The sequence below is a fragment of the Pelmatolapia mariae genome, linkage group LG16_19 (genome assembly GCF_036321145.2).
Source record: "Pelmatolapia mariae isolate MD_Pm_ZW linkage group LG16_19, Pm_UMD_F_2, whole genome shotgun sequence".
NCBI classification, from domain to species: domain Eukaryota; kingdom Metazoa; phylum Chordata; class Actinopteri; order Cichliformes; family Cichlidae; genus Pelmatolapia; species Pelmatolapia mariae.
Window position 1 is genome coordinate 48,073,649 of NC_086241.1, and position 13,958 is coordinate 48,087,606.

A 13,958-nucleotide genomic window follows, 5' to 3' on the forward strand; every position below is an offset into this window, starting at 1 on the left:
CACACTGTCTCAATAATGTGGCGGTCTGGGTCAATCCATTACTGATAGAGTTCCTTTGTTTTTTCTATGTAGGCATGCTTGTAATGCCTTGAGAGTTTCCTCAAATTTTCTTTTAACGACACACTTCAGCTAACAGCTCTTTGTTAATGACCATGTTGGTGGTGCACAAATACTATTTTATGCCTGTCAAACTGTGTTATCTTTTTCATAAATTAAAGAAATAAAAGCAAATGATGTGTTTTTGCAACAGGCTGCTGTTTACAAAGTGCCTAAAGATGGAATTCCAAGTCTGGTTCCTTGAAAGCAAAACAAAGAAATGAGGGGTGGCCAAAGTTTCTACACAGCACTGCATGTGTGTCGATGATACATTTGGTTTATAATTTTATATGTGCGAATTCTCAAAACCATCTTGTTTATATAAAGGTTACATAAAAAAAGAAACTCAAACTAAAACCTCATAACTGATGACAGCTGTTATGCAGCTGCATCGCTGTTAATAAAATGTATGTATATGCAAGTATGACAATGATTACCTGCATCAAACATGGTTATATTATATTGAAAGATATCTCTTTTTTCCCCCTTTAACAAAAAGCGACAAGAAGCAATAAATTCCAAATAATAGATGAACCATCATCACCAATGAATGCGAGCTGTGACTCATCCCAGGAGAGGGTCTAAGGAGAGAGGACAGATTGTGATGTGCGATCTAACAAAATGTACAAAGTAACTGATCTGACTGCTCTCCGATGAGGGTTGTTGTTTGTTCTTGTTCTGCTGTATGTCTACTGTATCAACACATTAGGTCACTGAGAGAAACAAAAAAGCAGAGTCGTATTCCTCACATGTGTTCACAAGCCTGGCTAATAAAAGCTCAACGTTGTAGCCATGACAGAAGATTCTACACATCTTAAGCCATGAAACATAGAAGATCTGTCAGCCACCCGAGGCTTGAACTGGGTGAAAAACTTCCACCAATTAAGTATCAGGCCAAATATGAAATATGGACACAATCCAGTCCTCTGCTCCTGAGTTATAGCGGCCACTATTGGCCACTTGACCCTTGATCTTTTGGGTATAAAATGTCACGGCATCATCACTTCATCCAACTGGACATTTGCCTGAAATTGTTTCATAATTGGCGCGCAAGAGTTCTTGCATTACAGCCAAAAATGTGTTTTCTGAGGTCACAGTAACTTTGATTAACAAAATGCACTCAGTTCACATTTGAGGCCAAGTGGGTCCGTGTGCCAAATTTGAAGAAATGTACTCGTACTCATGACGCTTCAGAAAGGTTGCGCTCTTGAGGACGGGAGAGGGGAAAGGACAACCCGGAAATATACGAGGCCGATATGGAGGCTCGGTGACCGTTAACAGTAACATCTTCTGTGAAATCATGCTCAAGTTTGATATCTAGCCCCAATTCTTGTCAAAATCCTAATTCACATTTCCCAGTCGATGCCTGGTGCGTGTGTGTGTGTGCGTGCGAGCTTCAACTCAGAGGCGTTTAAACTCCCTGAATCCTCATGAGGTCTAGACTGAGGTATTAGGTAGCACTAAGGATGTGTTGTCTATTTCTTTTATTAACACAAGCCATAATCTCAACACTGCTGCTGTTATGCCTTTGTGTGAGGATCCCTCATCCAGCACAGATGTGAGAGCCCACCCAGGGCCCAGAGAGCCCTCTGACGCCCATATTCATCAACGGCGTGTCACTTTTACGAGGTGGCTCTGTGGGAACCCGAGAAAGACCCCTGCCTCCCTCTCGCTCTACCTAGCACCAGTCAGCCAGCCCCCTCTTTAGATGAAATTAAAGGAAAACTTCATTAAAGCCAAAGGTGCTGTCAGCTGCGGGGCCCTTTTGATCAATATTCCCCTCCAAGTTCAACACCTTCATTACAGTGGTGTCACTCATTCACAAGGGGGGTGCAGACAAAGGCACGCGCGTGCGCACATTTCGGTCTGGTTCAACAGAAACATCGCTATATGGCGAGGGTGGGACCGGGGAGGAGGAGAGGTGCAGCCATTCTCTCGGTGATTATCTTGGCTCAAAGCAGCAACATGAAACAGAACAGCTCGGGGCCATTTGCTGAATTATAGTGTTGTCCAAAGCAATCAACTTTCTAATTGTTTATAGTTTACATTTACTCGCGTCCGGAGCCTTTCGCTTTCTCCTTTATGCACTTTTCCTGATTTATTTTGGAAGCGGGCAAGTTACGATATAAAGCAAACAATCCCGCTCGCTATCCAAACACGGTAAAAAATAATCTATTTGCTTTGTTTGTCTGCTCCACCATCTTTTTCCAATATGATACGTTCCAGATATGATTTCTCTCGGACGGTGAGCTCAGCAGCTGCCGGTGGGTCTCGCGCCTATAAATCAGATGCCTCTCAGAAAACTCTCAGGAGTCTTCTGCACAAAACATGGCAGATAAGAATGATAGGAACTGCAGGGGAGGAAGCACAGAGGATCCAGTGGAAGTACGTGGGTGATAAGCGCAAGACATGTTGCTTAACTGTCTTAAAGATAAATAACTCAAACAATATCTCCTTGTGCACGTATGAATGTGTGCTGAATCTTCAACAATAAATGTGAAATATGCATCATCTTATACCTGTCCAACAAATGGCCGCCTCTCTCATCAAAGCGCTAACATGCTGAGACTGGCGCATCTTTGCAGAATCCTTAATATGTGTATACAACTATATACATAGAAAGCATTAGAGTTATCAGATACCACAAACTTTATCTCCTCATATTGAGGCTTGCTACATTACTCAAAGCTGTGTGACGCCTGCAATCACTAACACTTGGCAAACTTCCCTGTGTTGATGGGAAAATATGATTTTTTGTTTGTTCCAGTGTAATTTTTTCCTCCAACATTTATTAGCTTGTAGCTGTTACAGTGCATTTCCCACCTCTTCTGTGCTGCATTAAGTTGGTCCTCTTCAGCAGAATGCTCCTTCTGAGCTGCAAAAAACACAGAAAGAAAACATTCAGACAGGTCATGGGGCAAAATATGAGGCTTGTGTAGACACTGCTAACCAAATGTTTCATTAAAAGCGGACTCCAGAGGGGGGCGCTGTGTTCATTAATCATCCTCAAAGCTGAGGGGAGAAGAAGAAGGGCTGTGGGGGTTGAGATGTCACCGACGGTGAGCATGTTATCCAAGCAACTGTTAAGCACTTTGTAAAGTCTGACATTACTTCTGTGTGTTTGTGCACACGAGTCCCCACGAGAGCGAATCCTCAGCTCAGCCCGGAGATGGTGGTCCGTTTGCTGACGTGTGTGTGTCTGTGTGTGTGTGTGTTGTCAATGCAGTGCTGAAGCCGGGGTGGAGGGCTGAGCGGAGAGGCTTGGGAACTGGAGGCTCCTGTGGACTCCTGCCATGTAAAAGTGTCTAAATGCAAGGCAGATGTGTGCGGCGGGCCAGGCTGAGGTGCAAGAATTTATCTAGGGCCAGAGAGTGCCTGTGATCTCAGATTTATAGCATTTTTCCAGATTCATCCTTTTTACAATGATGGGGGACCTTTCCTACTTGAAGATTTAAGAGGGGGAAGTCTCCAAAAAATTGTTCAAAGGCAGGTTTGGGGGTCTTCTGGGAGAAGGTGAACTAAAGCCTTCGATCAACCACCCGGTTTACTTTTCATCTCTCTCTCTCTTTTTTTTTTTTTTTTTTTTTTTTAAACATGTATGTGGGCAAGAGGGTTAAGGTAAACCTAATGAAGGGGGGGTGGCAATGTCTGGGATAAAGGGAGGTGGTGGGGGGGAGAGGAGTGGGGCCGTGACCAATGGCGTTAGTCTCAGTGGGGGTCAGGCTGGCGCCTGAGGTACCCCTCTGGTGCGACTTTGCAGAGGTGGCATAGGAGTCGGGAGGGAGGGTTCAGGGAGAGCGAGAGAGAGATTGGCTCAGAGAGGGAGAGGATGTGTGAAGTTTCTCTTCCTCCGCTCCCCCGTGCAAACATGAAACCACTAGTCGCTAACTAGAAAGTTATGAGACGCGCATGCTGAGAAGGACAATAAAGCAAGGCTTTAAAACTCTGACACACTTTTCCAAACTGCCGCTTTACCTCGCAGCCAGATGACAAAGAGATGTAGAGCAGTCTGAGAGGGGATGCTGGAGATATAAAAACAAACCAAACACCCCTTTTCACCCCCGAACAACTCCTCTAACAGAACAGACACATCTCAAAGACTTTAGATTAGAAGTGGCTCCTTGGACAGTTGTTAAGCGCAAATTTCACTTCATCTACGTAATTCACAGGCAGTCTGAGCAAGTCGAGTTTTGGTTACTGACTCACTAACAACAAAGGAAGCGCGAGGAGGTGATGATACACACGCATTTTCCGAGGAGAGACGGTGAAACGAGATTTACACAAGCCGAGACAAAAAAAAAAACGAAAAAAAAAAAAGCAGGAATTTGTTTTCAATTAGTCACGGTGTATATTCAACATGAAAAATATGCCAGTGTCAGTATCCCCAGAGGTTTCAAAGAGCGTCCAATAAAACGGCAAAGAAAAAAAGTGGTTGATTAGTTCAAAAAGAAAAAGTGCAACCTGGATTTTTATTTTAAGATTAAACAAAGAATATGGAAACAAACAAAGGCATATTCCAGAAAATCAGTATACAAGATCAAATAAATATAAGACAAAATTTAGGGTTGGACATACGATGGAGAAATTAAAATAAAAGAACAAGCAAATTCCAGAGGATAAAGTTTACAGGATAAGAGCAATGGGGAATTGTTTATTTTTAATGGAAGTCTCGTAATTATCGTTAAATACTGCCATTCAGGTATAAAGCCTTTGAGATAAGAGGGTTCAACTGGCTCACTGCTCAGTTTCTAGAACCACAGTATCCATTTATGCCGGCAGTACCAGGCCTAAGGATGTGATCACAATATTAAAGCTACTGCTGTTGCCTTCTCTGAATTCTCACTTCAGTTAGTGAAAGTGCTTTAAATCAGATGTGGTGGAATTCCCTGCTCTCTTCCTTTGGGTCATTTCCAGGAATTCTCATCACCCTAAAGCAGGGATATCAAACATTAGGTCCACTCCAATCCGATCCACTGGATAGCCTCGGAAAATGTGAAGGAGGGCATAAATTTTGGACTTCCAACTGTATTTTCATAAGTTTTACATCTTTTTCTACTGATAAAGACATTTATACTATGCCAAAGTAATTAAGTAATGATTGATGAACCACTAAATGACAAAAAAAGTTTCAGTTTTTTCACCATCTACTGTAGAAACTTCTGTTTTTTAAGTGGATCCACAGTGAATACCATAATAAATTTTCTGGAAATTAATATAATTGCAGCATAGTTTGTGCAATAATATACCAGAACTATTTCTGTAGTTTTACACATTAATTTTGTAATTTCTAAGCCTGAAGAGTCGTGCTGAGAGATTTATTTTATTTACAGCAGAATTTGGTTTATCACATAGACGGAGATGAAATTGCACAGCTTTTTCTTATATTAAGAAATCTGAAGCATTAAAATGTGCAGTTAAACTCTTTACACCAGCGGTCCCCAACCCCCGGGCCTCGGACCGGTACCGGTCCGTGAGTCGTTTGGTACCGGGCCACGAGAGTTGAGGCTCAGGTGTGAAATGTATGGTTTTCAGGGTTTTTATCGGTTTTCAGCGTTATTTTGTTATCGTTTTTATCGTTAATTCGGTTTTCCTGGGTCTTTTCACGTGTGTTATGAATAAATCTTCTTTTTTTCGGTACCAGTTTTCGGTACTAGTTTTATTTTGTTGTATTTATCCGCGACACCTTAAAGGACGGTCCGTGAAAATATTGTCGGGCATAAACCGGTCCGTGGCGCAAAAAAGGTTGGGGACCGCTGCTTTACACCATCAAAAAGTGGAGTTTTACTGCTTCGGCCCACTTAAGTGAGCTATATGTGGCCCATTGTGTAAAATGAGTTTGACAAGCGAACACTAGAGGACTTTGCTAAGATGTGGGTCAGAAAGGAGACAGATGACAAGATGGTCCGAGTTTGTCAGGGAAGATCTGCTCCTGGTCCCTAAGAGTGATCCACCGAGGCGAGTCGGCTTTATTAGGCCACAGCTAAGGATGTCCTGCCAGCTTTATGGAACCCACGAGTACATAGGACCCATGTTAAACGCAACGTGATCTCTTCTACAGGCCTGTAGACTCCTGTCCTCATGCTGTCTTACAGGGCACCGAGACGCCCCTTCTCAGCAAGAACAAAAACACCCACGTTCACCAGGAGACGGGTTCTCTACCAACGAGCTGACTGTCTGACATAGCAAAACCCCCCAAAAACAAAACATAATTACAGCTCCCTGTTTTAAAAGGACACATGCTGTGTGTCAGGGTGAAAACGGGGCCTTTCTGTCTCCCGGAGCTCGGTTTTGCAGCCATCTCACTGGTTGTAAATCATCTCTCCAAATGATTGTTTTTATTTTTTAAAACACCTTCACATGAGTCGGGCCCACTTATGAGCACGAGTGAGGGCAAACATCCATTATGGCTATCTGAGGGAAAGGACTTCAGTGTCATTTAAAGGGAGCAGGAAAGATTAAACAACATATCCCTCATCTTAATTTAACAGCAGCAGGAAATGTTTACTGCTGAACATTTGGAAAGGAGAGCCAAGGTTTACACCCATATCACAATAGTAATTGTACTAATTTAAATAGTAATCTTTGTGTTATGTTTTGGCAAATATTTAGTGCTGATAATGAAGACTGTGGACATCATTTTTGGAGGATTCTTATAGGTAAAAGCAGCCATCTGAAATGAGACATTCCTCAGAAAAAACATCAAATCCACATGTATTTACATGATCATGGCACTTAAAAGAGTAAAACTACAAAGAGAAGAAGAATAAGGAACATTTCTTTCTTTGTTTTAGATAAACAGGAAAATGTCAACTTCACCCACCAGTGCAGACGAATCCCTCCATCTTGTCCTTGAAAGGCTGCAGGTGTTCTTCTGATGAGTTAGCGCAGACTTTCTGCACATCCTTCTCACACGCTAGAAGAAGGAAAGAACAAAGAAAGGAAAAAAAAGAGATGAAAGAAGGGCCTAAAGTGAGAGGTACAGATATAAGAATAAAGTTAACACTTTTTTTTTAACCAAAAGTGTGAAGTGTGTCTATCATTCAGGGCTGAAATTTATTCAACTTGTCTTTCTATGAGTGTATTTTGTAACACATCTCATCTAATTTTAACACAAGGATTTAAAAGGAGTTCTGATTCCTGGTAATCAGGATAAAAAAATGAACTGACAGACATTAAATAAAAACTTTACACTACATTTGCTTGGAACAACATTTTTTATAATAAAGTTTTGCACATGTAAGTAAAGTAAATGCTACTAGTTTAGCCTATAAAGAACAGTGCTCTGAAAAGATCGTAATGCATTGCAAAGTTCTGTGCATTGCACAGTTTTTTCATCTTTATAAAATACAAATATTCAGAGTGTAATGCATAGATGTTTTTGCCTGTAATGTTTGGCCTTAAACGAGTGCTTACAGTAAGCACAAAGCTGCAGTTTTATTTTGTCCTCTAGTTCCACATTTAAACCTGTTTTCTTACCCATCCTCAGATTTCCCACCCCACGCCTCGATTTACGCATCAGGCACATGCCAGTTTGCATATTGTTGAGGTTTATTTAAAAACTTTAAAACTAGTTTACACAATGGTGACCATTTCATTTGTATTCTACCTTCAGCGCTGGCCGCATATGTGAGCGGAGCAGATGTGTTTGCTGTTTGTGGATGCCCCCCCCCTCTGTCGTGCCAAATGATCCAACTCACACAAGTTCAGAGGAAACAGCCGTGAGTGAGCGTGTTCCAGCCGAACCTTTCCCCATTTCCTCTCAACTGTAACTACACACACACAGACGCCTGGCAAAAAGAACTTTGCACAATCTTTCAACCTGTAAGTCATTAATGGCAGCAATAAATACCTAAACTTGCTTATGACAGCATAGCTAAATAGTTCTGCAACAGAACAAGAGCATTAACAGGTCTAGCCGCAGTCTAACTTCACTGTGTCGCCGCTTTAACATCTCAGTTTGGCTCTTGTGCGTTTGCATGCGGAGCTGCCGCACCTGTAGTCCGGTAAACCCGCTCTATTGCTTGGTTTTATTTACTGGGTGTCTTATTAAACGAGACAGGAAGCACGACATCCCAGCATTAAAACTGAGACGCAACTACGTCAACAGCCGCTCGTTCTGGAATCCAGGGCTCTATTTAAATTCACGGAAAGTGGGAGCCAGCAGTTATTCAAATAAAAAGACAGAACTCAGCAAGCACACAAACATGACAACCAAAATATCCTGTTTGGACAAACCACGTTTCCTTAACAAAAATCCCCCGACTCAAAAAGACCCATTAAAAAAAGTGTTCAAAACAGCAAGTCTACAATTTAGAGGCGGCTCGCTTCCAAATGTGGTCCAGACAGCAAAGGCCGCAAGGAGGAAGCCCACAAAAACACAACAGCTGTAAAGAATAAAAGCCCAGGGCTCGGGTTTGAGACATTGTCTTGGAGTGATAATACATTTTTTGGAAAAAAGTGCATTCAGGAGGAGGACTCTCCTGCAAGCAAATGACTGACGCCATCAGGCCAGACACAAGGCCGGAAAAATAAAGCCAAACTTTTGTGTTAATGGGAAAGTGAATGTAAGTGAGCCAGTCGCAAATACGTACAAAAATTAGGCTTAAGGAAAAAAACAAATCTTAATGTTTGCATACAAGTTTTTTTTTTAAGATAATGGAGTAATAGACAACTTAATCGGCTCTGTAAATTAATGTAAATTAATAGTCTTCTTGCATTACAAATGCATTTTTTAATCTTTAGTAAAAAAGTATAATGAAAGAATTTTATTTTAAAAGTACATACTGAAATTTACAGTATTACTATTTTAATTTACTTTAAATGGTTTCTTATAGGTGTACCTAATAATATCTTCTTAAATAAGACTTCTCATTTAAAAGGACGCTGAATAAACTAATTAAATTTAAATACTAATAATAATAATAATGACAATGTAAATTACCATCAGAGGTACTGCATATACATGCGCATCATACACAATTTATAGAGCCAACATTGGACAGATGTAGTAGAACATAAAAACAGGATTTTTACTCTTTGCTTTGTTGGGCTCTCTGTCCAGACAACAACAGCTCTGCCCTTTAAATCCTAGTTGGTATCAAGACATTATTCACATCACTTATCAGAGAGCACTGGTTTTATGCATTGCTGTATTTTTTTATTGTGATTTGATAGTGATTTGCTTCTAAGACTTTGGTGGACAATGTTTAAGCAGCAAAAAGTAGTAAAAAAAAAAGAAGCAATATTTTAAGAACATGTATAAACAAACCCAAAGAGAGTCATAGGTACAGTAACAAGGAGGATAAAAAGAGTTAACAGAGCTGACTTCCTGAGACACTCGAGCAACACTTACAAAAACATGCATTTCTAAGGAGACACTGGTGAATCCATTATATGTAAATGTGAGACTTGCATAATATGAGGTAATGGGCCAACAATTGTGGGTTTAAAAAACAGAAATATTAAAAAAAAAATGGTTGGTGGTGATGGGGTTAAGTGGGAAGAAAAACAAACAGAAAGATAGACTTTTGCTCCAGCTTTTACCCTGTGTGGTTTGGAAAATAGGAGCCTTTGATGTTAACATGTACTTATGATTTTTACTGTTGTAAGCAAGAGCCCCCGCTGAAGCTACCAGGAAATCGCAGCCAGCCAGGACAATTCACAACTACGGAAAGTCGACTTAAAGACAATGCCTAAGAGTGGACGGAGACTCTGCGGAACACCACAAGATCTCAACCATGGCTGTTTGATGAATGGCTCGGTCTCACAAATGTGGCCATTACACTCCACTACCTCCCATTTGTGAAGCTCTGGGTCATGATGAAGCAAAATTCACCGAGGAAGCAAACAAATGAGACGAGGAGACGCGCAGTAAACGGGAGATAAAAGATAAAAGTCCTCCTCCTCCGCAGAACATTTTAACTCATTTGATAATTAATTGTTACATATTTTAATGTAAGTTATATTCAGAATGTAACAGTGAACTTCATAAACTTTGCTGCACTCTTTTTTTTTTTTTCCCTTTTTTCCAGGAGGTTAAACCAGTGCAGTGCTCCAGCCGTGGCACATTCTAGTTATTTATACCTGGAAAGTGAATTCTCTCACTGATCTCCAATTATCTTTAGTTCCAGTGGTCTGTCAGTATCCAGCTCTCCTTTCTATGGGATGAAAAATACTATCACCTCTCAGCAAGGCCAGCCAGGAGACTGCCGTAGGGAAAAGGTAAGGCGTTCTCTCTCCTTTCCATCCCTCATAAATCAACTCATATCCATCTAACTACAACTCTTCTCCCTTTTTTGCTGGAAAATACAGCACTGACAGGTAGAGGCTTCAGGCAGGACTTTGAATATCAGCAGCAGCACTGAAATATGGCTTCAAGATGCATTAAAAGGAAAAGGTGCTTTTGTCTATATCTATAAAGATTATTGTTAAAAAGCGGGGGACAAACTTTACATTTCAAATGCATCCATCCATTTTCTAGCTCTTTTTTGGGTATGTGACATATGGACCTGGGTTTATCCGGGTCTATGCAGCCATTCTGCAATGTGCTGACAAATTTATTCGTATTCAAAAAGCTAGAAAATCGCACGATTACTTGCAACAAATCAACAAACATAAAAAAGGATCCGATTTTAGAGTAATTTTTGCCTTGTTTGGTCAACAGAATTCACTCATTCTGTTCCAAGCTGAGGCTCTGTCGTAAAACAGACCTCAGGCTAAAGGCCCAGCCTGAACCTGACATTAAAAGGCCATTTAAAATCGGGACACTGTCTGATTTGCCACAGTGATGAATGCCTAACCTAGGCCGGGACTTCTGTGAAACACTAAACTCCCCTGAGCAGCAAATGAGCTCTGACTGTTTCTTTTTATTTGATCCTATTTCATTTGGTTGCATCCCTTCCCATCTGTCTGGTTCAATTATGTGGCCGTTAAAAAGATCTTTTAGTAGGTAGCCGCTGGTCGAGAAGGGAAAAGGAATTCTGAGAAGACTTAAGAACTCAGTTCTGCCGAATTTTAATGATAAACTTAATCTTTAGTGCCGAGTTCTAAAGACTAACGCACAAATTAACCACGGCATGGTTTGTCTCACTGGGAGCTCCGAGTCCTACAGTAGGTTTAGGTCCTTATGGCCTCTCACTCATCCCTCTCCCTCTGAGAGCAGCACAGAAAAGGTCATCACCCTCTTCCCAAACAGGAAGCCCCATCAAAAGAGGATCATGTTTCTGCACAAGCCAGTGAAGAAGAGGGCAGCCAAGTGGACGGCAAGCCCTCTCCGGAGCAACTCAGCTCAAAGCTCAGAAACATACAGTATCTTAAATGTGCCCATGGCCCACGGAGGTGGATTAAGCTCAGCAGGGATGAAGTTCTCACTCTCAGCATCACAACTCCTCGCCTTTGACCCAAGGCTGCAGGGCAAGACACCGGCGACCACTGCAGTCACCACCTCGAGATCAGGTGAGGGGTGGACAGCTCTGCTCACCAAAGTCAAACAGTGCGAGTAAACCAAAGCGTGATCCGGTGTTAGTTTCTCAGTGTCAGGCAGTGTTCTTGATGTGGATGGAAGTGATCTGTGTTAGCTTTATAATTAAGACCAGTTGCTTTCTTTTGGCTGGTTTATAATAGCCTGGCATAAATATTTATTCCTGGCGGCTGGAGAGGATAAAAATGGTGGGAGTCATAGGTGGAGCTCAGCAAATATCCAGAATCCAGGGCCTGCCCTGCGATGCAAATACCCCTAAGGACTACTGTGCCAGACTGCGTTGCAGCAGAGATCAAATACGAGGGCCCTCGTGTTGCATTTATTGTCTTCAGGTCTTCCATTTTTCCTAATAAATGAGTGACAGCTTGAGGTGGGTCTGGGTACTTTAGTAGACTCTTTGTATTTTTCCCTCGGGTCAGAGAGGAGAGGGCTTTAACAGCAATCTGAAAGACGCAGGGGAGAGCTGTGGAGCATATCTAATTGCTTTCATATGCCGTATTATTGGTTGATTTAAATAACGACAGACACCGGGGGCACCGGGGGGCATCGCCTTTAACCTCCGTGTGGCCCTGGCCAAGACTAACTGGCTGCTTGGCTGGGTTACTTGAGTGGCTCGGCGCCTAGGACACTACCAGCACAGAACAGCAAAAGTGTATTTAATTTTTAATCCCCCTATTGTCCCTCTGATGTATCCTCAGTGACCTGGAATTTGTTTTTTGGGTTTTACTCTAGCTTTAAATGCTGCACAGACAAAGATATAAAGATGCCAAATGTCTTGCCACTAGTCCTGTAACAGGAAAGCCCGTCGTGTTATGATGACACGGTTGTTAAGATACAATGTCTGGGAATTGGGAAAAGCTCCCTCGGGCCATTCGAGGTCCTGAATAAACCCAGAAACCTCCCTGCAGAGAGAGGGGAGAGTCCACGGGATGGGCATTTACATTTAAACTGCTCTGGTGAAAGATGGTAATGTATACAATTACGCCGACTGATTTACTGGGGAACAAAGATAACCTAAGCAATAAATTCAGTGTGGTAGAAATGAACCCGCTTATACGAGTGGGGCACGTCGTACCAGTCAGATCTTTCTTGAGTTTTCGGAGGTCCTTGGCGAGGTCATCAAACTTAACCTGAGAAGCCTGGAAGACGTTCTGTGGCTCTGGCAGAGGGAACACACTCTTTTCTGTACCAGCATGCTGCAATAATGAAGCAACGTGTTACTTAGGAGACATTTAAAAGCTGTTAAACTTTATTTTTAAAAAATTTATTAATTTACCTCATCAAAATTACGCAAGTAGTATAAAACCACGTAATCCACCAAGTTCATGTGATTGTCCTGAAGAAAGAAAGCAACAAAACAGACAATTAAGATAAAAGGGCATGAATCAGCTCACTAGGATATTACACTACTTTTATAAGATTTTAGAGCCTTTAACGGTTTTACCCGGCTCTTGACGTCCTTTAGCTTGGGGAGGATCTCCAGCCCAAAGCCATCAGCCTGCCCTCTCGTCCTGTTCCCTCCATTCATATAGTTCCCAAAGGCCAGAATGAGACCTATTATATCCCGCAAACTGTTGCAATCAAGCAACTCCTGACATTGACAAACACACACAGTTTGTTTGGGGTTAGTTCTTGTAGGCTGACACTTTTTAAGCAGAGTTTGTTGTCGTGACGTTCTTACTTTGCTGACGTTGGAGATGATCTCCACCTTGCGACGTATAGAAGAGATGGTGTCGAGGAATACCGACTGGAAGATGATGCATCGGGCTCGGCTCGCAAAGTCTGGAATTTGAGAGAGTTCATAGAGAAACCTGGAAAACAAAAGGGGAGGAGGGGCAGAGAGAGGATGAGAAGGAGGTGGAAGAGTATGGGGTGTGATGTGTTATGACAGAATTAAACAAAACGTCTAACAGGAAGAACTATTTTGGGTCCTTGGCAGGCCCAGCTTCCCCACGCAGGCTGACTGAGTCAACGTTGCTGTTCACAGGCAGCTGCTAGTCATGAGTCGCGCTGCTCGGCTGGGTTTGAAAGGTCCGCGGGGTCGGGTGGAGGAAAGCGGCGAGCGGCGCACGGAGACTGATCAAAGGTAGCTCTGGCCTGATGCGGGATGACTTATGTAAACAGTGCAGTGTCGGAGGGGAGCGGAGTGGTAACATCCTGTGTGATTAGACCCTGCTGATGGAGGTAGACACTGAGTAGGGATGACTCAGGAGGCTATAGTGACAGCTCTGGTCAAACATGGAAATAGGAAGGCCAGGCTGAATGGCACCGCTGGATCCAGGCCTCGTTAACTGGCCTGGACTGCTTAACCCTGACAAAAACTACTGAAGCAGTGTCCATTAATGCACATTTTTGCACGTACGCAAAGGCTATGTAAAAATGC

The 13,958-nt window shown here is 42.3% G+C and overlaps 1 protein-coding gene across 1 annotated transcript in view; it reads right to left on the minus strand.

Moving 5' to 3' along the window:
* Positions 1–13,958, minus strand: part of LOC134646379 (formin-1-like) — a 50,897-nt gene that overhangs the window by 6,347 nt on the left and 30,592 nt on the right. Inside the window, exons 11-16 of the mRNA XM_063500261.1 lie at positions 13,257–13,386; positions 13,020–13,166; positions 12,852–12,911; positions 12,651–12,771; positions 6,917–7,009; positions 2,920–2,971 (exon numbers count right to left, since the gene is read on the minus strand). Coding sequence (XP_063356331.1) covers positions 2,920–2,971; positions 6,917–7,009; positions 12,651–12,771; positions 12,852–12,911; positions 13,020–13,166; positions 13,257–13,386 — 603 coding nt within the window. The remainder of the gene's footprint in view (positions 1–2,919; positions 2,972–6,916; positions 7,010–12,650; positions 12,772–12,851; positions 12,912–13,019; positions 13,167–13,256; positions 13,387–13,958) is intronic.